At 41.5% G+C, this 24,450-nt stretch overlaps 2 protein-coding genes across 3 annotated transcripts; one reads left to right on the plus strand and one right to left on the minus strand.

The window, feature by feature from the left end:
• Positions 1-1,464: 1,464 nt before the first annotated feature.
• prg4b (proteoglycan 4b) lies at positions 1,465-7,139 on the plus strand. Of its 2 annotated transcripts, XM_028402941.1 has the most exons (15): positions 1,465-1,724; positions 1,813-1,883; positions 2,191-2,307; positions 2,433-2,555; positions 2,874-2,939; positions 3,063-3,122; positions 3,505-3,561; positions 3,632-3,892; positions 3,963-4,559; positions 4,856-4,942; positions 5,156-5,292; positions 5,392-5,548; positions 5,654-5,761; positions 6,087-6,215; positions 6,904-7,139. In XM_028402941.1, exons 2-15 carry the CDS (start codon positions 1,817-1,819, stop codon positions 7,011-7,013), a joined length of 2,076 nt encoding a protein of 691 aa, XP_028258742.1. In that variant the 5' UTR covers positions 1,465-1,724; positions 1,813-1,816; the 3' UTR covers positions 7,014-7,139. The 2 variants fall into 2 exon arrangements, with proteins under 2 accessions (XP_028258742.1, XP_028258743.1); XM_028402942.1 differs by lacking the exon at positions 2,874-2,939 and having other exon boundaries at positions 1,466-1,724.
• Positions 7,027-23,943, minus strand: tprb (translocated promoter region b, nuclear basket protein). The gene is made up of 51 exons (XM_028402940.1): positions 23,793-23,943; positions 23,351-23,455; positions 23,179-23,252; positions 22,832-22,928; positions 22,174-22,277; positions 21,923-22,087; positions 21,665-21,757; positions 21,454-21,534; positions 21,072-21,159; positions 20,776-20,916; positions 20,545-20,648; positions 20,200-20,397; positions 19,982-20,089; positions 19,658-19,884; positions 19,377-19,537; positions 19,125-19,267; positions 18,557-18,705; positions 18,313-18,475; positions 17,797-17,931; positions 17,567-17,707; positions 17,245-17,413; positions 16,696-16,868; positions 16,409-16,561; positions 16,206-16,322; positions 15,633-15,836; positions 15,351-15,538; positions 15,105-15,252; positions 14,827-14,964; positions 14,598-14,729; positions 14,366-14,496; positions 14,031-14,241; positions 13,781-13,927; positions 13,457-13,655; positions 13,152-13,324; positions 12,820-12,893; positions 12,477-12,673; positions 12,039-12,329; positions 11,574-11,728; positions 11,411-11,491; positions 11,107-11,283; positions 10,845-11,000; positions 9,790-9,883; positions 9,274-9,434; positions 9,130-9,189; positions 8,948-9,036; positions 8,618-8,727; positions 8,403-8,501; positions 8,086-8,242; positions 7,797-7,918; positions 7,614-7,709; positions 7,027-7,284 (listed from the first exon to the last, which is right to left on the minus strand). Exons 1-51 carry the CDS (start codon positions 23,941-23,943, stop codon positions 7,232-7,234), a joined length of 7,083 nt encoding a protein of 2,360 aa, XP_028258741.1. The 3' UTR covers positions 7,027-7,231.
• Positions 23,944-24,450: the final 507 nt, after the last annotated feature.

Here is a 24,450-nt window from a genome sequence, read left to right on the forward strand (position 1 = left end):
CCAAGGCCAGCTGGGAGATGTAATCCGCCCATGGAGCTGTGAGTTGGCTGGACCTCAACCCAGCTGGGCCGTGCCTGGTAAACTTAGGCACAGCCAGGCACCCAGAGGACGTCCTTATCAGGTGCCCCGAACCACCCTCAACTGACTCCTTTTTAATCAGTAGTATGTCAGTCACCATCCCAGCTCCATGCTCCTGTCAGCAAATACTGGTCATTTCTGATGAAGATTTTCTGTGAGGAGAAGTTTAAAAGAGGTACTTAAACAATAATTCTGTATTTATTTGTGAAGAAGGTACATCCTTGTGGGAATAAGAAACTGAAAGCTCCCTGAATGTATTCAAATACTTCCAGGTGTTTGTTGCACTGAACATGTAGAAACAGATTTTTCTCTTGAGATGTTGGATGTCAAACCCCTGCAGAGCTGCAGAGGGCGCTCTGACTCCAGTTTCCAAACTTTCAACTACCTACTCGGTGTGTCTGTGGACTTTTCACAATAAGATGGCAAAGCTTTGATGTTTCCTGTTTTCACAGTGTTGCAGCCGGGGAGTGTTGTCGTTAGTGTTTACCTGACCTCTTTGCTAGGAGCAGCCATTGTAGCCTGATCCTGCTATCATTACTGTCTTGACACAAACACGCTAATGAGCACATTTCCTCTAATTGGAGTCTGACATAATGGGAAAATACCACAGGCGTGAAATGGTCCATCAGTGCTTCCAACCACAAAATACCAAAATACATCAGCAGAGTAATCAGGCTCATATAGTAAGAGGGATCATGTTGAGTGTTCTGCTAACAAACACAGCTACATATAGATAGGCACACAAGTATGTACCGGACTAAAATATTGCTCATAAGATGAATATTCAGTCTCACCTAAAGCACTGCTTCCACACCTGGAGGCTGGCAGCCACACAGGACGTTTCAAGATTCATCTTTGTTGCCACATCATGAAAATATAGAATACACACACAGAACCAGTATGAAATTATTAGAACTAACATAAACAAACTTCTGGTTGTTTCTGTGGGATCAGAAGCCACATAAGCTTTGAAGTTAACCACCTGTTTGCCTCTTTTTTGTGTTTAACCATAACAAATGGTTGTTTTCATCCATATACACACATAAACTCTTTATTTGACAGATGCCCACTGTCTGAATAATCAGCATTTTATTAGAGTACAGCTGCCAACCTAAAATCTAAAAGCTAAATCTATCATTTCATAATTTACATTTTAATAAACATATGAATCTGAAATGGACTTAAAGAAGAACAATTATTGCAAAAACAAGCAGGTCTAAATAAACAATAACTTTTAAAGGGGTAGAAAATCTTAGTTTGACAGTTCATGTGGTGTTGAGTTAACAAACCTCAAACGTCTGGAATATTGTGAAAGTGTTCACTTGTCTCATTTATGACTGAACAGCAAGTCACACACACACACACACACACACACACTTTTTTTTCTTTTGCTCAGAAGTATGTGAGGTCAGACGCCTGTCTGGCACAGATGTGTGTTGATGTGCTTCCAGCTGTTTGTGTGGGAATCATGACGTCTGGACCTATAGTCTGGACTATAGAGGACCCTCCCTGCAGCCTGTGAGATCATCACACTTTTAATTAGACCGGATCCGCCAATTAACGGGAAGTCAGACAGCCTCTGTCGAATCTTTTAAAAGCAGCCTGAGTCAAGACTTCAGCAGTGGTGGTACAGAGACTCCAACAAGGCAGGTTGCTCTCTGAGTAGTGTCTGAAAAGATTACCTTTGATGCTATAATGTATTTAAGGTTTTCTTTACATGTCTCGGTTTTACAGGACGATGTCTTCCTTGATGTTCTGTGCTCTGATTTTGCTGGCTTGTGCTTTGAACTTTACTGCTGCTCAGAGTAAGTACATCTTATTTTATATTTAACTTTATCTTTCTTTAATATTCTGTTCTTGAAAGTTGTTTTTTTATGAATTGAGTTCCTGGAATGAATCATGTGTTTTCTGTGCTTGTACTCATTCATGTTTACTCTCTTACATAATTATTTACCAGCATGGGGGATCTATGTCCACAGCATGTATTTATCACTACTCCAGAAAATCAATTTCTTTGTCCCCATGTAGACCATAACATCAGCACAGATATCAGCCTGTTTCTCAATTTTGCGTTCTTCTCTGACAGTTTTTGTTTTTTACACTTTTACACAGCGAGCTGCAAAGGACGATGTGGCTCCGAGTACTACAGGGGCTACATGTGCCAGTGTGACTATAACTGTCTGTCTTATGAAGAATGCTGCAATGACTTTGAAGCACAATGCACCACAAGTGAGGCTTCTCATGCGCTCATAACACTCAACAGACAATGCTTGTTTACACCTACACTGATTTTGCACTATAGTCTCAGTGTGTAGGTCTGTTGTGTTATAGCCCAATGCGTCTGTGTGTATTAGAAAACTCATGTAAAGGACGGTGTGGAGAAAGCTTTAAGAGAGGCCGGCTGTGTAGCTGCGACCCTGACTGTGTCAAGTACAAACAGTGCTGTTCAGATTACAAGCAGCACTGTGATGCAGGAGGTAAGCCATGTCCAACACTTTCAGCAACACAATGTGTGTGTGTGTGTTTCCTGCATGCTTACCACTACAAACTTCCTTTATAGTTTAATGCCATCATATAAATGTGTTTCCTAAATGAAGCAAAATGTGGTCAAACATCTGTAGGCTGCATGTTACATGATGGAGTATGAATAGTAGTGAGTTCAGAGGATAAATCTGGTGGCCAGCATGTCCTCCACCAGCATGCACAGTGTGGCATGTATAGCAGTACAACAGCAGCATGCAATGCACGCAGTAACCTGCAACTATGCATTGGGTTAATATTCTTTGTCTTGGTAGTTATCACAGAGATCAAAGGAGCAGCCAGTGCAACAGCATCATCATGTAATGTAAATAATAACAAAGGTATATTTTTTTACTACCAGAAGCAGAAGTTAATTCTTATTACATTTGTAGTTATTTAGGATTGTGCTTTTTTTTACTGTACAAGTCTACCCTGCTAATGTTTATTCTTGAATATCTTCATAGAGGCAACTTTTGATGAAGCAACACCGCAGCCATCCACCTTCACTGAGGGAAATGACGCAGGTGATTTTCTTTATTTTTTTTTTATGCTTCACTTAAATGATCATTTCGAGCTGAATTTAATTAACGCATATGTCAGGATGGTGACAGGAAGTTGTTTATGGTCGCCACACTGTGGCTCTGTCACTGTGGTTTTGCAATGGGGGCCAAGTCTCAACAGAACAAGCCAAGAGCATCAGCAACACGGGCCAAAAGAAACACAAGGAAGCAGTGTTGTCATGAGTGGACCATGTGTAGGAGGGTTGGGCACAGGCTCAGTCACAAGAGAGGAAAAGCACAAAGTGAAGCCAAACAGGGATTTTTTTACTCAGTGGTTGGAGCAGTTTTATGAGTGGAGATACTTTTGTGTCCTTTCTGTGACTGTCATGTCCTTTATTTCAAACAGATGACCCTTTAACCCTGGACAGTCCCACATCATATCCACCAGATGATCTCAGTAATGGTGAGCTATCATGTTTAAGCTCTTTCCCACTAAAGTGTTCACATCTGACTGCATCCCTCGTCTCACACAGATGTGTACGGCCAGATTTTTCCAAGCGATGAATTTTCCAACACTGATGCAGAGGCGACACAGATCCCAGAGAGCAGCAGTGGTTATGGAGCCACTACAGCTGACCTGCTGGATCAATCGTCCACTGAACCCACCCTGAGTACAGACACTGTGGAGCTCACAACAGAAACGGTCTTTTCCCAGACAGACATGATGCCATCAGCTGATTACAACCTCCACACCCTTAATCCCACAAATGCAGAATCCCCAAGTGGGAGCACAGGTATGTCCAGCAACCAGGATTAAATCCTTTGATTTATTGTGTTTTTGTGCTCATAATCATGCTTCTCCAGCTTCAGATACCACTGTTTTTACAAGCTCATCCGACCCTACAACAGCTGAGCCCACAACACCAGCAGTTGCCCAAGACACCAGCAGCCAGCCAGCTTCAACCTCAGCACCTGAAACAGGGCCTTCAACCAGCAACCCAGAGCTGGAGACACTGGGGATGCCGGACGAACCTGGGGCCACCATTCTTCCTCTTGACAAACCAGAAGTCACAAACCCCACCATCTCTGCCTCAGCAACCCCAGACCCCACACCAATCCAAGAGGAAACCACGTCCAGCTCCAACACTGAGAGCGGCTCAGGAGGAGACGTCCCAACAGCCGCTCCCTCTTCTCCTGCAGATGCTGAAGATCCTTTCACCACTGTAACTCCAGTGGATTCATCAAAGATTGAGGCAGCAACCACCCTCTTCCCCCCATCCACAGCTACAGTGAAGGATGAAACCACAAACAGTGTTACACCCACACCTACACAAAGTGCCCAGACCCCTGAAGTCACCTCAAAACCTCAGGAGAAACCACACAAACCACCTGCGGCTAAACCCACCTCCAAACCTGAGAATAAACCCCAGAACACAGATGAAGGGAGAGATTACCAAGGAGGTAAGACATAAGACCGACCTGATTCCTTTAAGCTTCACATTGTTGTAGAGATGGAAGTTTTCTTTTGGAATGAGCCTAGGTATTTTTTCATTACGTTAGAGCAGACAGAGGTGGCTTGTTGTGTATGTAAATTAATCCAACAGCTCTTTGAAATGAAAAATAAAGATCAGGTAATTAAAAATAAAAAAAGGAAAAGGATGATTGTTTATAACTGGAAAAGTCCCTGTAGCTCCTGAAGCAGTAAATCCGTCTGATTGCAACTTAATTTACCTTTATTAATTTATTTTTGTCCTCAGACGACAGCAATGATCCAAACCTGTGCAGTGGGCGGCCTGTCAGTGGTGTCACCACTCTGAGGAATGGCACAACAGTGGTGTTCAGAGGTGAGGTCTGACAGCTGAGTGTGTTTACAACAAAACTTACAAATCATTTTAATCGATCTGTAATAACTACTATGTTACATACAGTAAAGTATAACCTAGTAAACACCATGAAAATAAGACTATTGTTATATCCGTACTTTAACTTAAACTCATGTTGCATTGTTGATGATTTTTTTCATGGTAATCCTTAGGTGATCTTTTACCTTTTCACAGGTCATTACTTCTGGTTCCTGGACAGAAACAGGGTGCCAAGTCCTGCCAGAGGCATCACCCAAGTGTGGGGCATCCCTTCTCCCATCGACACTGTGTTCACCCGCTGCAACTGCCAGGGAAAAACATACATCTTCAAGGTAGATCGACAAACTGCATCAGATTCAGTGAGTGAATTAGACAAAGCTAACTCTGCAGAATGTTTTATTGTGTCGGTTTGTGTCTTGTGATGTTTGCAGGGAGGCCAGTACTGGCGCTTTGAGAATGATGTTTTGGACCCTGGCTATCCCAAAGTCGTTGAAACAGGCTTTGATGGACTGCGGGGCCACATCACAGCGGCCCTGTCTGTGCCTCAGTACCAGAGGAGGAGGGAGTCGGTCTACTTCTTCAAGAGAGGTCAGAGTTTTTGTCTTTTGTTGTGGTGCTCATGTTTTAGTATAAAATTCTGTACATCATGTTTATACAGATGATTTTTTTTTTACTCTTGACTGGTTCTTGTAGGTGGACATGTCCAGAAGTATTCATACCAGTATGGCACTAGTCCTACATGTGGAAGGAAAGTCCAGCATGGCATTTACACAGTCCGCAACCGGATGGCTCGGCAAGCAGGTATACCTGGATTCAGATTTCATTAAAAAAAACCACACATTTCTGGTAATTTCTAACCACGAGGAGAGTGCTGCATGTCTGCATAGCCTTTAACCAGACTGGCAGAGCTATGTTGTGGTTAGAACATGTGAAAAAGTGAGTCATGCTCTGGTAGAGGGTCCATTTTGTAAATAACTGGCAAGTGGAAACAAACAGTGTGTGTCTGGTTTATGGGGCTGCCGCTGTTAGAAGGGTGGAGACAGAAAGCATCAAATTCACTAAAATATGTTGAAACATTTTAAATGCTGTGATGTATAGTGACATTGACATCCAGGTTTGCTTCCAGTGTCTCTTTTAGAGCCAGCCATCAACATCCGTACAGCCTGGAGAGGCTTTCCCTCCACCATCACAGCTGCAGTGTCCATCCCCAGCAACAGAGAACCAGAGGGGTACAAATACTACGTCTTCTCCAGATGTGAGTCATCAATACAATCTTTTGAGCAGATTTAAGGATATTTTCTCTGAAATGATTCAGCAATTTCTTAAAAAAAGCAATTTAGGACATTATTGTTACTCCATAGACCACATTATTAGTTTATTCAGTTGCAAGGAATTCTCAGTTTGGTGATGGCAGATGCTGAAAAGCACAACCATATTTTTTAATATCTCTGTTGCACTGTGGGATTTACGCTTCTTTTGTGAGGGCACAGTGCAGTGAATACATTTTCACTGTTAGATTTTGGACACAGATAAAATGGAAAATTGTAAATTTAGTTTCAGCTTCATGTTTTAATGACTTTCACTCACACCCTGGTTTAAGACACACACTGCCATTGAAACAGTAGCACTCTTTCACTTCTTTAAATGTCTGTCAGCAGTCATTCACACACTGAATTTAAAATGGTGTGTGTGTGACATCTGACAGATGTAAAGATCATTTAAATGGGAGTGTCCCAGTCACACACACAGATTTAATATATTGTCGAGTCACTTCAAGTTAAATTAAATTTTTTTCCAACAGCACATGAGGATGGTTTTAAAGTCTACTCATTTTGATCACTCTCTCTCTCTAACACACACTGCAGCATTTCAAATTCAGGGCCTGCTGTGGCCAAAACATTATGCCAGATTTTGTAATTTAAATGTTTCTGCTCTTTTTGCAGCAAAATCCTACAACGTAAGAATAGATGGAGAACGCCCCGTTATCACCACTCCTACAGCCAACGCCGCACCTCAGGCCAACAACTTTTTCAACTGTCCAAAGAAAGTCTAACAACAAAGCAGGCTTTAACACTAATATCAGTTTTTATTATTATCCCTCATAAAACACACACTGCTTCAGCATGGGCTGAGATTACAAAAGGTACTTTAAAAGTACAATTAAAAAAAAAAAAAAAAAGCAAAAAAGAACAACAGGCTTCAGAACAAGTGAACATTTGCAGTCTGCACATTCGTGAGAAGTGACGGGAATGATCAGCTCTACATAGTGCTTCATCTCGCGAATCGTCGCCCACCATGAACACCCCGGGAAGGAAAAGCTTGACCTGTTGAGATGATAAAATACCTGTCACTGATGTAACAGTTCTGTACAGGGGGAAGTGATGTTTCCTTTTATAGATCATCAAAAATGTGCTGCACACAAGATTGTCAAAGAAATACAACAATAAAGAATAATGCTTTCATATGTTAAGATCTGAGGTGAATCTGTAACTTTATGATTAACAATAAAGATGAAGTATTGTTACAGTCTGTGTAGACTTATTTGGATCAGATGCTGCAAAAACCTGATGTGGTGATCAGCAACTCACTTTCATTGAAAGCATAGACGTTTTTTTTTTTATTGTTTTTCTTTTGGTCATTCTGACCATCTTACCTCCTCTCTTCATGCGTCCTCCACGGCTCTCTGGCCAGCGCTGTAGCTGTCTGCTGGGACCAGGCCGAGAGGGTTTAGGTGGGGCACTGCTTGTATCTAATCCAAAAAATGAAAACATTATTTGTAATAAACATTTACTAAGAAGTGAAATCAGTTGAATGAATGTCAGGGGATACACTGTACCTGCAGAACTAGAGGAAGGCTCCTGACTGGTGGAGGGCACACTGGCCTTGTCAGATGCCTGACTTGGCTCCTCCAGATCTCCCTGAGGCACCACAGGATCCACTGACACTTCAGCACTGGGCCTGGGGATTACAAAACACATGGATGTCAAATTACATGCATCAACATTCAAATATTATTTTTAGTTTAAAGTTTAAATTGTTTTCAAGTTAACTTGGCAATCACTAATGACTACAAACATCAGACTTTAGGGCCAAAAGTTTGACAATGTGCTGAGAGTGAGACTCACCTATCAGTGTCTGGTTCCAGGAAGACATCGTCTCTCTCCTCCCCTGTACCGGATGCTCCTGGCACCATCAGGCCCGGTGTAGATGTGCTCACCATGGGAACAGACTGAGAGGATTGCTCTGTTGTGTCAGACTGAGCCACTTCTGAGAAAACAGTTACTGAAAGAAAAGGAAGACCAAATACACTTCAGGATTTGGCTTTTAGAAACTCATGATAATTGCTATCCTGTTTACGTAGCTTTAGAAAAAGGAGATCACATTAAAATGTTAGGTCTAAATAAAAGTTAACTGACCCCTTTGACACAAGACCAATGCATACCTGGTGCTGCAACTTGCAGAGGTGTTGTGGGAACACTGCGCCCACCAGACTCCTCTTCATGAGTTGCTAAGAAGAGGGGACTTTCATACATTCCAAGACCTGAAGAAAAGAATTGCCATGCTGTAAGATCAAAGACTTGGGAGCATCCTGATGAACATATACATAAAACCACAGCACCCTCAGTGAAATGCTATTGAAATCTTGTGATTTAGTACCTCCTTGTGAGGCGAGCTGTCCCAGATCAGAGTGTGAGGAAGAGCTGGTCTGTGGAATCTCATCTGAAGGACCAAACCGGAAGCGAGGCACCCCGGCCACCTGTGGAGAACTGACAAAGGAAACAGAAAGGTGACCCACAATGCACCAAAATACTGTGGGTGGCAACAATGCTGCATAAATCACAAGTACATATTTACCATTACAACGTATGCTGTTTAACACCGCAGTGTGCGTTCAAAATGTCTTGTCACCCCCAAATGCCCTTTCCCAGGACTGGAAAAGTCTCTGTTTTCTATGTTCTAGCATGTGTGTTTGTGTGTGACACTTACTGGATGGCTTGGTCAAAACCATCAGAGCGGTGCACTGGCAGAGTGGGAGTACTCGGAACCATCCTGTCATCCTCATCAAAGAAGTGCTGCTGCAGAGGGAGAATGTGATTAAAAAAAACCACACTAACATTAGTATAAACATCTTTCAAAAATGACTGCAAACTCTTAGATTGTCGACTTACAGCACTTCCTGGCATGCCAGGTGTGAGTCTACCCACTGACTGGCGACGCACAGGGATTCGCTGTGAAGGTAATTTTACAGATTAGAAACGACATCAAAACCAACATATACTGTAAAATAATGACAGATAAGTCTTCCTACATACCTGAACCTGAGCAGGTGGACCCAGTTCAGATGTCTGAGCAGGGTGGATGTTGAGGCGGGGAGGCAGCTGCTGCATTGGTCTCCGTGGAGACTGGGGCATGCGTGCGCCTGAGCTTGTGATGGGCTGTTCTGTCGAGAAGGCCTCCATTGTGCTCCCCTCAACTGAAATAACATTAAATAGTTTCAAATAAAACAGATCTATGCTTGTTCCTAAATCTTTCATTACATTTAATTTAGCTCAGACATGATCTGAGAGGATTTGTTTTCTAAACTTAAAGATGAATTTAAGGACTAGGTTTTTTTTTTTTAAAGTTAAGCCTTGGAAATTATTTGTTTTTTATTATTATTAGTTTAACCGCACGTCCCTTCAGACAGACAACAACACATTACATCTTTTCCAGTCACAGTGTACTGTAAGATAACTAATTGGTTGGCGGGACAGTTCATGAGCACACGTGGAGAATCTGAGGTACATCTCTGTGCGTGTGTGCATTTGACAGGGTTTCCCGGATCTTACAGCTGGGTGTCTGGGAATCCGCTGGCCTCTGGGTGGAGTCCGACGCCCCCAAACTCTCCTCTGTCTCAGTGCCCGGGTCTGTTACATCAGCTCCCTGAGAAAGAAGGAACAACAGAAAAAACAATCATGAATTTAATGAGGTATAAGAAATAAAAGACCATGACTAGAATGTTAAAAATTTTAACAGGGTCAAGCAAAAGGAAAAACAGGTGGGAATAAAGAGTAAAGATGGGCAGTAAAAACACAGGAGTGGAATAGCTGGAAGAGGAGGCAGGTTGCAGTATGGTTCCCACATTATACAAGCCTCACAAACTGCCAGAACAAAGTTGCCCTTTAGAAAAACCTCAAATTCTGGAAAAAACCCCACCATGTTCTCGGTTAAAATGGTGAGAGCCAACAATGAAACCAAACACTCTTTATACTAACAGAATCCATTTTATCTCAGTGCTTTTTATGCACTGTATTTTTAAAACATAAATCAGACTCAGGTTTTTTTTTTAATTTTAGCTGGCTAGCCACTAGTCCTCAATAATTAGTGAAAACATTTAATGGCAAATCATTATTAATATTCAGCATTAGAAAATTGATTATTTGCTGCTCTGCTACACATAAAATGCATTTAATGTAGAGGTGTAACAATCTTGGATCATTTATAGAGATTCTATGGCCATTGTTTTTAAACAGCTGCCTTTCATGTAATACACGTTATTATTTCATGTCAAACACAGATGAAGTATAATCTCATCAACTGTTCCTCTGTAGACACTGACTTATCCACCTGAATATGCACAAGCAAGACAAGAGTGAAAGGTAAACAACCAAAGTCAACACAGCACACAGACAGAAAGTTACGACATGGGGGTAAAATGCAAGTGACAGTGAAATGAGACTGTGTGGAAAAACTGAGTATGTGAGCTGGAATGGGAGTGTCAATCTTTGCCTGAAAGCGTGGGAAGGGTTAACGTGGTGTACGGGACATGAAAACCGTGTGGGCAGCAGCATGAAAGGTCGAAATTGTAACTGTGAGTACATCATGTGTCACAGGGTAATCCAACCTCTGTGTCGTCTCCTTCGTAAGCCTCATTGCCATCGCCGCTACCCTCATTACTGTCCTCTACTTCTTCCCCCATTCCTCCATCATCTTCCTCCTCATCGTCTTCATCTTCCTCCTCATCATCTTCATCTTCCTCTTCTTCCTCCTCATCATATTCCTATGATGAAACACCAGGCATGTAAAGCAGTGATTCGAGGCTTGAGACAATTTTACAAGACAAATTTTCATCTGCTTTTAAAAAAAAATCTCAACAAAAACTCCACCTGCTCTTCTTCCTCTTCCTGGTCCTCTTCACTCTCTGTGTCTGTTACTATGACAATTACTTCCTGGTGAAGCTGGTCGGGGGTGTCACTTTGGGTCAGGGAAACTTCCTGGTCCATAACAATGGACTGAGAGGTTGCACCTTCATCTTCCTCGTCCAGTGTTGAAAACTCCTCTGTCTGGAGGGACAAATATTGTGGGGTCACACACAAAACACATTCAATCAATTCTGCTGATACCAAACCTAATTTATATAATCTGCTCCTGCATGTTTTTAAAAAAAATATGATTATTTCTGTTTCCAACCTGGCTTGCTTCTGCACCATCTTGACTGTCATTTGGCACCACTCCCTCAGCCTCTGCACTGTCCTCCGTCAGTATTTCCTCCTGAGAAGACCACACTCAGAGCTGCACCAACAATAGCCACCATTTTTTTAAAAAAAGCTAATATTTCTTCAGATTTCCTCACCTCTGGACCAACCCTCTGGATAATGCGCAGTTTTTTTGGCATAGGAGCCCTGGAGGTGTCTTCCTGGGTTGCCTCTGTGTCGGGGACCATGGTGTTGCTCTCCTCGTCTTCTCGAGGCCTCTTGGGCATCGCAGAGGTTCCTGGTGTTGCTGAAACTGGAGAAATGTTATTTATGTTATTATTATTATTATTGTTATTTTGTTGTTTAATAATACTTACTAATGTAGAAGCCATTCCATAATGGATAGATGAAATAGCAATACAGGTGCAATGTTTGGTCTGTAGTATTGAGTGCAGAATTTGTTTCCAAAAACTAGCAGGGATTAAAACCAATGTTATACCTTTTTATTTTGTCATTGAGGGTACTCCTCCCTCAAATTCATCTGTGTTTATATTTACTATATTTTACTAAAATAAAACACCATTATAAAATTATACCATACATTAAGCTGCAAACATCCTCACCAGTGCCAAACACAGATGACGTGGAGGACGTTGAAGGCCACTCCACCTGAGGGCTAGGTGCTGCCTCCATCACCACAGATGGCGGCTCCTGATTGGCTGGCTCTGCATGTGTGACACTTTGCTGCTGTGTTGGCTGAACAAATGCCGTGGCTTGTGTCTGGGTTTGCTGCACAGTCAGCATGGGGCTAGCTAACGTGGTCTGGACGTTGGGGCTAGCAGAGCGCACCGAGCCGCTGGCACTGCCGTACACTGTCACATGCTCCACTGGTGGGCCTTCAGTAGACTGCATTGCTGTTGAAAGAAAACGTAAAACTGAAAACTGAAAAAAACAGTTCATTTATCAAACCCCTAACCTAAAAAGTACTCTCTAGGAGTAATACTATGTTAGTCATTTTTGTACTTTGGAAAAAGTCTAACGCTTTGACTCAGCACACCAACCTTCTTGGGTCTCCACCTGTGTGGTGGGCATGACGGTAGCAGTGGGTGTCGGAGTGGGCACAGTAGCTGGGGTGATCATGGGTCTGATGCTTGCCCTTGGAGTGGGTTTGTTTCCTGGGTTGACAGGCTGTTTGCTGGCTGTAGCAACTACAGGTGTTGGCTTGATGTTGGCAGTTGGAGGTTCGGAAGTGCTTGCACTGATAAAGACAAACATTATAATGGATTAAAGATAAGGCAAGAAAAGATAAGAATACTTTAAATTTACTTTAAAATACAAATGAAATCATTGTGTGGTCAGCTCATGGCTATATAATCATGATGCACTTTTTTTTGTTAATCATACCTTCCCCTGTCTGCAGCTGGGGTAGTCTTTAGACTGATCTGCCTCTGTTCTGTGCTTCTCTGCTGCTCTTGTGTCTGAAACATGGAGAACACAAAATGCTGAGTCAGGATGCTGTAGATTCAAAGCTACAAAAATGAGCACATTTTCGAGACAGTTATCAATATGTATAGATTATTTACATTGCATCATAACAACACATCCATTTTTGCCAAAAGTAGCCAACTTTGTAGTAACCTTTTTCAGTTTTTTCTGTGTGTAAAATAATGTAAAGAAGAAGGAACTGAACTGAAGTTAAAATGTCTTTGTGTGCATTACAGTACAGTAACACTTACCTTGCTGGGGCCTGCTTCAGGTGGCTCATCCCTCTGCTCCTGTCTGTCCTGATGACCTCGCAGGTCTCTGAGTTCTCTCAGGCGGCCCTCATATTGAGTCTTGAGAGCAGTCACTCGCACCTCTAGCTGCTGCTTTAATTCTTCATTTTCTTTATGCAACTGCTCTTTAGTGCCTGGATAAAGATGTGTATATATGATATTCAAATAAAACATACATTTGACACAACAGGGCAAACAGAACATGAGGAGTAATTAACTAATAATCTATAAAATTAAGAATTTGTAAAATGAAGACACCCTCTCACCCATGAGCTGGTTGATCTTCTGCTTGGCACAAACAATAGCCTTCCTGGTTTTGTCCTCCTTCTCAGCCATCTGCTGTCTCAGTGTTTCTTCCTGGGCAGCCTTATCCTGCAGCTCCTGCCTCAGCCTGGTCAGTTCATTTTGCAACCTGGAGGTCTGCTCCTGGGCATTACGCACCTCAGTATCACGCTCTGCCACCACCTGTGGCAAGTGTGAAGCACAATCGAGATATTACCAAAATATTACCATATTTATTAAGACAAAGTTTGCAGTCATGCAAATCCTTAACAATAAAATGGTTTTCCTGGCACTTAGTTATGTTTAACCTTGTTGATGTTCTCCAGCTGCCCCTCCAGCTCTCTGGTCCTGGCTTCAGCTTGGCTAAAAGAATCTCGCAGGCTCTGCAGTTCCTGGACTGAGGCTTGACGAGCCTCCTCTTCTTGGGATGGGCCAGCAGCAGCCTCAGCTACCAGCTTGTGATACACAGTATATCAGGTCATTAATGGTGGACTGAAAGAGCCAACTGTGCACTTGATTGTGAATTGATGACTAATGTAAAAAAAAAAAAAAAATCACCTTGTCATGTTCCACTTTGAGCTCGTCATACTGAGTTTTATATCGCCGTCCAATCTTCTTGACCTGGGTGATAGTTCGCGCCTTCTCCTGTAGTTCCTGGTTCTTGGTCTCTAGTTCTTCCTTTAGTGTGTTTCTATCCTCTGTTATCTTACTTAAATTGTCACGCAAATTCTGTATCTGGCTCTGCAGGGATGCTGTGAGATTATGTGTCCTGTTGACAGAAATAAAGAAATTGGTAATAGAGTGGCAGGGTAGAGGAAGAGAGAGTAAGAAAGCACTAGATAAAGCTAAAATACAAAGTTATATTCTGTAATATGTGCAGTATAATCACTCACCTGGAAACTTCTGCTTTAAGTCTGGCACCCTCCTCAGTGAGCTGGTGAACACGTTTGAGATGTGCCTCCTTCTCAGAATGTAGACGCTTGTACTCTTCTGGATCTGAATCTTTCTGCTGACTCACCAAGTGCTACAAGAAGAGTGAGATAGTTGTGTGAAGCAGAAGTAAAGACAGTTTCCCTCTTTACACACAAAGGGATTATTGGCTTACATTCTTATCTTTGCACTGACCTGAGTACGAGCCTTCCAGCGCTTGATTTCTTCTTCTAGTAACTTCTTGTCTGCCTGTAGCATGCCGTTTTTCTCACTCAGCTCAGTGTTAGCCTGCTGCAGTGGCAAGACGTCTGACTCCATCTTTTGCACCTAAAACACACAATAGAAGAGAGCCATGGATACATACATGAAAGTGCACTTGAAATTTAACTGCTATTGACCCAAGTCTTCATAAAGTGAGACACACCTTAGTTTGAGTTTGCCGCAGGTCTTCCTCTAGTTTGTTTTTCTCCTCCCTCAGCATCTTATTTGTCTCCATTAGGATACTCATCGTTTCGGTTTTCTTCATCAGCTCATCATGCTGAGCCAGGGTCTTTGCAGTCACCTGAGATAGATCAACATTAAGAAATCCATCGTATATACTAGGCTAGGCAGGTACTAAAATTGCCCATTTGTGTCCACATCTTTGGTGGTGATAAATGTTGTCTATTGTGGGAACAATGACGAAACAATGTAAAAACGTACCTGCATCCTCTCTCTTGCAGCACTCAAGCTGTCCTGCACCTCTTTAAGCTCTCTTTCCAGGTGTTCCACCCTCAAGCGATAACGCAAACTTTCCCCTTGGGCAACCTCAAAACGAGACTCAGCAATCTCTTTTTCTCTGCGCACAAACCTGTGGTAGAAAAACACAATGGTAAAAATAGTGACTTTTAATAGGGTCTTAAATTAATAGACTCCTTTAAACACAAGAATCAGGGATAAACATGTTACCTGAGAATTTCAAGGAGCTGGTCTTGAGATTTTCCCTCCTCGGTCAGAGAAACATTCAGGGAACTATCTTTGGTAGCTTGCTGCAGATTGTCAGCCATCTTCCTGCTCATCGTCTGAATCTGCTCATGCAGGAGGGTGTTCTGCCTCTGCAGCTCCTCATAGCGGCTTTCCATCTTGGACATCTCCTCCTGTAATGATAAAAGAAAATTATGTTGGCCGATCTTATATCCAACTTAGACTTATAAAATACTACACATTCTATGAATTAGTATTAATACCAACCTTAATGATCTTTTCCTGCTCCTCCCATGAAACTCTGGCCTCCAGTAGCTCAGCACTGACTCTCTGGGCTCTCTCCTCTAGTTGGTGTTTGAGCTCTGCAGCCTGTAGGGCCTGAGCTTTAGCAGCCTGTAGGGACTCCACATCTGCTGCATGCAGAATCATCTCCCGCTCATACTTGTCTTGAGCTTCGGCTGCCAGCTTAGCCTTGGAGGTGGGGAAACACATTGGACATCAGCTTTTGAATATCAGCAGTTCACATTGATTAATGTTTATTTTAAATTTAAAATATAATTTTATTATGATACAGGCATTAATCCAAACTGTACAGTGGGTAATCAGCTTATATTCTTAGGAAAAAGAACAGACTAATGCACCTAATGCTTGCTTATGAGAAAAAAATACATTAGTGAAACAGATGGAGAGAGTTTGACTAAAGGTAACAAGGTGAAATCTGTATTCCTGATAAACAAAAAAAGGAGTCAATAAATATTGTATGCCCTGTGCTGTGTCCTTCAGTTTATTTTAGAACTGAAACAGCATCAGTCATAGTTCGGCTTTATTACAGATGCTCACCTGCTCCTGGCTGTCCTGTACAGCCTGCTCCTGCTGGGCCTCAGCTATCGCCACACGCTGTAGTACTGCCTGGTGATCTGCCTGGGCACTGCTGAGACTTCTCTTTAGATTATTGATCTAACACACAGACAACAAAAGTAAATCATTTTTTTTACTTGTACAAGTCTCAAACAATACTGTCTTGGTTACAATAGATATGATACCTGTTCCTCCAGTGAGGCCAGAGCTCTCCTGTTCTGCTCTTCCAAGTCTTGCTTCTCTTTCTGTGCTTCCTGAATTTTCTCCTCCATCCTGCATTGCTGCTCCTCAGCTTCCTTCATACGTGCTTCAATGGATGCACGTGCCTGTTCAGTTACCTGTTCATTTTGCAGTTAAAGTTAAGCACCAAAATACATAGTTGCACACAAAGACTTTACAAACCTTCAGCACAATTATTTAGCAATCGATTGTTGCAAATGTACGAGGTTTGTGTCATAAATGTGTCACCAACCTGTTTCTCTTTGTCCAGGGACTCCTCCAGGCTCTGAGCCATGGCTCTGTACTGCTCCATGCTGGAGGTGGCAGCCTTGAGGCTCTCTGCCAGCTCCTCTGCTCTGGTTTCAGCCAGCTGCAAGCGACCTTGTAGGTCCTCCCTGTCTTGATCTGAACCCTGAAGGCCTGCAACTGAGTGGTGCAAATTGACAACAAATCATGCAATTTTATGAGGGGCACAGTGTGGACTGTTAAAAATACCACTTAGCTGTTCCACTATTAAAAGTCTGTGCACACAACCCATATACTTTTAAACATGTGTTGTTTAGACACTTCATTGGCGTTTCATCTCATATAAAGGACAGGAATGTAGGTTAAGTATAAAACTGGGTCAGAGAAAAGGGGCATTTGTAAAAATTGTCCAAATAGGCAAACTAGCATGCAACAGGACATTTAATATACAATTACACATATAAACATCTGGTGAAAATGCAATAGATTAAGGTATGTATATATATCTACTAATTTCTCCTAATATTTCTGCCTGAACACATGCATTTATGCCAACCTCTGAGGATAGGTGTGGTTGGAGTGGTCAGAGTGTGACGTGCTTCACCGCTGCCTTGCTGTCGCCTGACTGTGTTGAGCTCCAACTCGGCAGAATTTAGCAGCTCCTGGGTTTTCTGATATAAAGCCACCTGTGTTTCAAGCTGCCTCTTTGTATCCATCAATTGGATCTGTGCATAAGAAAAATAAAACATTAGTAAAAGCTGTATCTGTCATTTTTACCTGTATATTTGCCCGCCCGTGCATCTTCACTACAGTTTTATTCTTTAGGCTAAAAGGTAAACACACTTTACATCAAATAGAAATTAGCATTTAAAACTTACATCCTGATTTCTGCTTTGAATATGGCGTTGCTCCACTTCTTGCTCCAGTCTCTTTTGGAGCTGGGAGATCTCTCTTTCCTGCTTTTCTAGCTGGCTGTTGAGACGCTGACGTGTATCAGTCTCTGAACGCTCAAGAGTGGCCTAGAAAAACAGAGCGGTTAACATTTTGAATTCTTCTATTTTCTAATCGCAAAATCATTAACAATGATCAAAAATCAGACTCGGGTCACCTGAAATGCTTGGAGATTGGTCAGCAGCAGGTTCTGGCTCTGCTGTTGGCTCAGGATAGACTCTTTCTCTTGATTCAGTCTGGATTCAACCAGCTTTAACATGTCTCTCTCTTTACGCAGGTTTTCAGCACGGCCCTAAAATACAGGATGAGATGATTAGAGCATGGATGAGCAATGGCACAACAGATGGAAGTGAAGATGAGACAAAACATTCAAAAGCATGGGAACATTTCCTACAGAATAAACAAACAGTTGAGCTATTTTTCATGGCTTTAATCTCAATTTACTATAGTATGTCCTGGCAGTATGGTGAATTCCAGTGGTGAGCTTGTGTAGATGAGTTAAAAGGCACAGCAACTCAAAGTCATGCAAGTAGTAAGACACAATAAAAATAATTGTCTCACTAGTCGACTAATCATAAAAATAGTCACAGACTAGTCGACTACCAAAATAATCATTAGTCACAGTCCTAAAACTCATACAAACATCTCAAAGGATGATGGCTCAAAAACAAACCTCAGCCATGGCGAGTTTCTCCTTGGCAGCTTTCAGATCCTCATTCAGGATGTGGATGTTCTGCTCAAGCTTCTGAGTGGTAGCTGCCATTTTTTGTCCTTTCTCTCTTAGGGAGGCTATCTCTTTTCTGTAGCCCTCAACGTTGTCCTGCAGCATCTCATACCTGGAATTGTAAAGCCAATTTTAATTAAACAATTCAAATCCTACAAAGTTGTGTTTCTACGTATGTGCTTTTAAAATTTACCTCTTGGAGGCAAACTCTAGCTGGGTTGATATCTTAGCATTCTGGGAGCGGAAGTCAGACAGTTGCTCCTGGAGTTTCTCGTTCTGCTCACTGATCAATTTATCACTCTCCATGCGCTCCTTCTTGTAGGTGGAAAACACCTCCTGCAACTGAAAATGCAACCAATTTTTTCAGCATTACACCATCCTCAGCAGTGCATATTTTATCTTTTAACAGGCATAGTGAAGTCTAAACAATAACCCTTAGACATATAGTAAATAGTCTACCTCTCAATGTAGCTACAGTGCCACCTGCTGGCCATGAGCAAAATACACAACAACTCTTCTGCCAACATTGAACAACCTAAACTTGTCATTAAGTGAGATTGGTCTCTGTTTGATGGTGATCCAAGTGAAATATAAAGAGAAGAACAGAAGGCTGAATGAATACTGGTAGATAATACACCTCAGACAAGTCCTTCAAATAATAGAAACCGGGCATTAAATTTAGCCTAATGTTCTGACAGAAAGTTCTATCTTTGCTGAGCTCCACTTGCAATATATTCATATGTTGGAAACTTAATGCTCACCTGTCGTAAAGCTGCTTTTGCTTCCAATGCTTCAGCAGAGTCTGAAGCAATGGAGACAAGTGCAGTAGGTGTCCCGGTGGTTGGAGTAGCCGCAGGTGAACGTCGAGGGGTAGAGGTCAGTGAAAATTCCTCGGGTGATGTACCTAAAGTTCAGACACACAGGACAGTAACAAACTAAAAGTTAATTATACAATGTTCCTTCGAGTTTGTAAAGATTCAATGTGCATGGTCTCTGTCTCTAAGCTGTATTACCTTGCTGTGGAAAGCTGACTCCTGCCTGAGCTAGCAGCACACGGAACAAGTCCCTCTGCCTCACGATGGACTCCGTTAATTTTAATTGCTGGCTCCGTTGCTCTTTCAAAGACTCCAGCTCAGCCTGGGCCTTCTGCAAACCCTGCTCTAGTTCCCCATACCTGAGACAGTTCATTGTGATAAGTCCAAGTACAAAATCTGACTTCTCTGATTATTAAAATCAAGGGGTTTATTCAATATAAAACAAAAAAAAAAACAAGGCAACAGCCACTCTAACATACTTATTGCCAGTAGATTCAAACTCTTCTTTCTCTTGGGCATCACTGAGATCCCTCACCACCTGAAGAAGACGCTGATTCTGCTCCTGAAGCTCCTCTACACTTCGGAAGGTCACCAAGTGTTGGCTGATCACCTGTGATGCACTGCTGATGCTGGCTGAGCTCACCTCATCCTTACGAACCCTACGATTTTCACGAGCCTGTACCTGCTCAAACAACAGCACACGCACCTGATGGGAAAGACAAAGCATGGCACAGTAGTATCAATTGTTAGATATATTTAAAAGAAAACGTTTACTTTTAGACAGAGAAAAAAGGTAAACACACCTGCTGAGCCAAGTCTTCAATCTGGCGTTCACACCTCTGGTTGTCCCTTTCCAGAAAAGAGGCATGCTTGTTGGCTTCATCAGCCTCGTTCTGCAGACGGTGTACTTCCTAAAAAAATAATCACAATAACATCCCAAATATATTAGAACTGAAGGGAAAAACTGGTTTGATCCAATAGAAAAGCAAACATTCCACTTATATACACCCTGTGTACACACCTTAACAGCCTGTTCTAGCTTAGTAGACAGACTGGCCACTGACTTCTGCATGCGCTCATGCTCATCCCTTTGCCGCTTGAGGATTGGGGCTTTTCCTTCTACTTCCTGTACAATATCATCCAGATACTTGTTGACTCGTTTGTTTTCCAGTCGCTCCAACTGCAGCTGTTCTTGACTCTCCACATATGCTGTATACAGCTGAAAACACACACAATGCATTGTGGCACTTTAATGAAGAAACCTTAATAGAGAACCTCATGACTAATCTGACAAAATCAGCACAAAAAACAACAACTAGTTCTACCAAGATTTGTGACGTCTGCACTTTGAGTGTTGCAATTGTACCTCAGTCAGCTTCATGTTGGGTTTTATCTTAGACACAGCAGCAGCTGTTGGAGACATAGTTGTCATTTGCTCCTCAGTCAGCACAGATGTCCCACCAAAAGGGCCTGGAAAAAAAATGATTTTTTAATAGGAAAATACCTAAAAGGTTTGGTGGTGGCTTGATTAAATAAAAAAAAGTTGAAAATTGAATTTAACAAAGACTACAAGAGGAAAAAAATGCACCCAACAGACCTCTAAATTTAGAACTTGACAGCAGATCATTGGCGTTGTCCAGCTCTTTCTCAAGGCTCTGGATCCGGTCCTTTAAATCACTAACATTTTTGTCTGTGGCACCATTCATTTCCTGCACCTTCTCCTCAAGAGCTTTGTTGGCTGTGGTAGAGAGAGGAAGGGAACAAACTGTTGTTGAGTACCAACTAGTGGAAACTTAATTATATGATTTAAATTTGACCACAAAACTAAAAAGACAGTTAAACTTTTAGGAAGATGACCATTCTCTTCTAAATCATCCTGTTGTAGCCTTTTACCTTCGCCAGCATCTTTAAGCAACTTATGAAGTTCTTCCACTGCCTGACTCAGCTCTTCACTTTTTGTCTCAGAATCTGCTGCTGCCTCCTGTCAGAGCAAATGGTTAACGGTGGCTGCATAACAGGCTGTGAATCATTTTTACTTGTATTAAAGATAAAGCCAGATAATAAGATGCATTAAATAAAAAGGGATCATGTAGTTTGTCTGCAGAAGAATAAACAGTGTCAGATCAAATATACTATTAGTTTAAAGTTCCAGTTACCACAGCATCATCCATGTATTCAACATTTTTCAGATTTTAGCCATTGTTAGGAAAATGTATCACAACCAATATCTATTTGATGGTCACCAAACAACTGTTCCAAATACAAATGCACATACCTTGTACAAATTGGAAAGTTTAATGTTGGCATTCAGCTCATTTCTGAACTTTTCTTCCATGTTAGTGTGCTGCTCCTTGGCCTAAAAATCAAAATATCTGGCAATTATTACAAGAGCTTCGAGTGCTATGAGCTCTGATCATTGTGCTGCAGAATGAAAACATAATGTTAACTAATGGTAACTAAAACCTCAGAAGCAAATACACACATACTTCTTTCAGTTTGCTGATCAAGTCTTCATTTTGCTTCTGAAAGTTATCATTTGAAGTCTTCAAACTGGCCACTTGACCTTGAAGTTTGCCCAGCTGGAATCAGACCAATATTAGACATTAGATGGCAAAGGTGGACATGTTCTCTAAACAGAGAAAACTGCACTGCACACACTTAAAAGTATCTATAAAATAAAACTGAGGTATTGAATTCTTATCAGAATAATTTGTACTGCATATAATTACAGAAGACAGACTTGCCTCATCTTCTTTATTCTCCAAGGTGCATTTCAGCTCCAGGATCTCGTTACCCTTCTGCCGGGACAAGGACAGCAGTTCTTCAGTCTTGGCCTTCAGCTCCTCATTCAGCCAAGATGTTTGGTCATGTAGGAGCTCCTTCTCTTGTTCCATACGCTTCTCCTTGTACTGGAACGGCACACCACATGTTTTGTTCAGTAATTTGCATACGTTTGCATTATATATATATAGAAAAAAAATGAATCATAACTCACTTTAATGTTGACTTCTGCCATTTCAAGCTCATCCAACTTCACTTGCAGTGCCATCTTGGATGTGTTGACTTCCACCAACTTATCATTTAGTTGCCTCAAATCATCTGGGGGAACAATCAAAATGAAATAAAAGACAAACGAACACTATGACCAAGTTGTGTGTCGTGAACAGAAACTAGAAAAGCATTTCCCGAGAAAAATGCAAGTTTGATTGCTGCAGCTGAAGCATTATGTGTTTACCCGCAAAAGTAACAGACAGACAATATGACAGTTGTAATGTTTACAGTCTGATCAATAAGCAGAGTATAAGTCCTCTGTAGGTGCCTGTGAATGTTTTCCTGTTTTTTCAGCGAGTTAGAAATTATGGCTGCTATGCTTCTCTGTTCTTGGTTTTACATAAAGTCTTAATGGAAGAATGACTGGCACTCTCCCCAACAGCTGGCTATAAAGGCAAAACGGTTTGGTGTTCAGTTTTAAGAGTCACACTGTCAGAAAGCTAAATTATCCCAGTTAGATGGAAGGTGCAGGCCTGAGCACAGGTTAGAGAGTTTTTTTTAGGCATCTCCTCAGCCTCAAAATGAAGTGAATGCTTTGCAGCAAACAAACTAATTAAACGTTTTAAACAATGTCTCCAGATTATTTAGTGTTCCATCCATACCATTTAAATGCTCCACTTCCAAGGATCTCCTATCCAGTGTTCGCACCAATTCTCGCTTTTCTGCCTCCAGTTCCTCTTTGGCCTTTGACAGCAAAGTCTGAACAAATACATTATGTTATCACCAACAATTGCTGATAATCCATCACACATTATGACATAACCTGTAAACATTGGCCAGAAACTGATCACCTGGTCAGCTTGTTTACATATACTGCAAGCCACTGTTCTTAAAATATAAATATATCGGGAGACATGTTTGTTAAGAGTCTTTGAGTGTAAAACAGAATACAAATTCCCAGAAGCACACATTAAACACATTAAACCTGAAGTCAACACATTTTCCTTGCCTGCTCTGATGACAACTTCTCCTGTGAACACTCATATTCCCTGTTCTTCTCACGTAGAGATTTAAGTTCCTCTCCTGCAGGGGAGATTTGGAGGTGAACATCGTGTGAACACAACACAAATAAGCCACATTAAGCATTTGTTCGTATTAGGGAAGAATACAATAGGTCTTACCGAGTTTACTAAATTCCTCTTTGAGCTTGTGATGCTCTTGAGTCTGGGACAGAAAGTCTTCCTCACACTGAGCAAATTGCTTGACCTTTTCAAAGAACTGTTGCTCTGTAAGAAGACATTACACAGGACATGTGCATAAACTGTTAAATTACTTTGTTACTTTTACCTCGATGTCAATATGTTTATTTTAAACTACCGTATGGCTTTGGGCTTCGGGTGCTAGTGTTTATTAGCTTCATGTAGTTATCGATATACTGGAACACGTTTGTTTATAAATATCTATGATATATGAGTTATCGATAGACAACGAACAATGTACCGTACACTTTAAGCCATTCAAAGCAAACTTTCTAACATACTTGTACCATGCTAAATGAATGCATGGTGAACAAAGCTAATATTTTAGCACCGCTAGCTAGCTTTATACCAAGACATAACTTACCACTGTCCACCCTAAACTGCTCATGTTTTGCTTTCAGTGAATCGACCTCATACTGTTGGTCCAAGAATAGTTTTTCCAGCTTGTTTTGAATCGCTTTTGGTATCTTAGATATCTCCGAACCTTCAAACTCTTGTAGCAGCAGTGCCGCCATTTTTGCGATACCTGTTGGAGCAAGCGCAGTTGATGTATTATTGAACCTCCAGTGACCCTGGTGCATTTTGGGAAATTTTTTCTTTGAATTTTTGTAAATCATCAGCCACCAGATGGCAGCAAAATACAGATGTTCTTCAATAGAAAAAAGCAGAGTATTTTTATGTGAACATGGACTAGGCCATAATAAATACCTTTTTGGCTACATGATTGCGCAATTTGCAATATTCCCAAAGCAACAGACATGATGTCATTGCAAGGACTCATACTACTGTATATATGTATTATTTTCATATTTTCATAAATGTGCTTTTTTCATTTAACAAGGTTTCACATGTAATGGCTTTATGCATGGGCCTTATTTGTTTCTACGGTTTCAGTTTTAGCCACCTATTAACCACATCTGATGGTGACATATACCCGGTAGGAATTCAGACTTTGTCAGGACCAGTTTTCCACAAATACCGCCTATTGGTTCATAATGTTTTGTATAGGTTTAGGAGACCAA

The sequence above is a fragment of the Parambassis ranga genome, chromosome 4, assembly GCF_900634625.1.
Source record: "Parambassis ranga chromosome 4, fParRan2.1, whole genome shotgun sequence".
NCBI classification, from domain to species: Eukaryota; Metazoa; Chordata; class Actinopteri; family Ambassidae; genus Parambassis; species Parambassis ranga.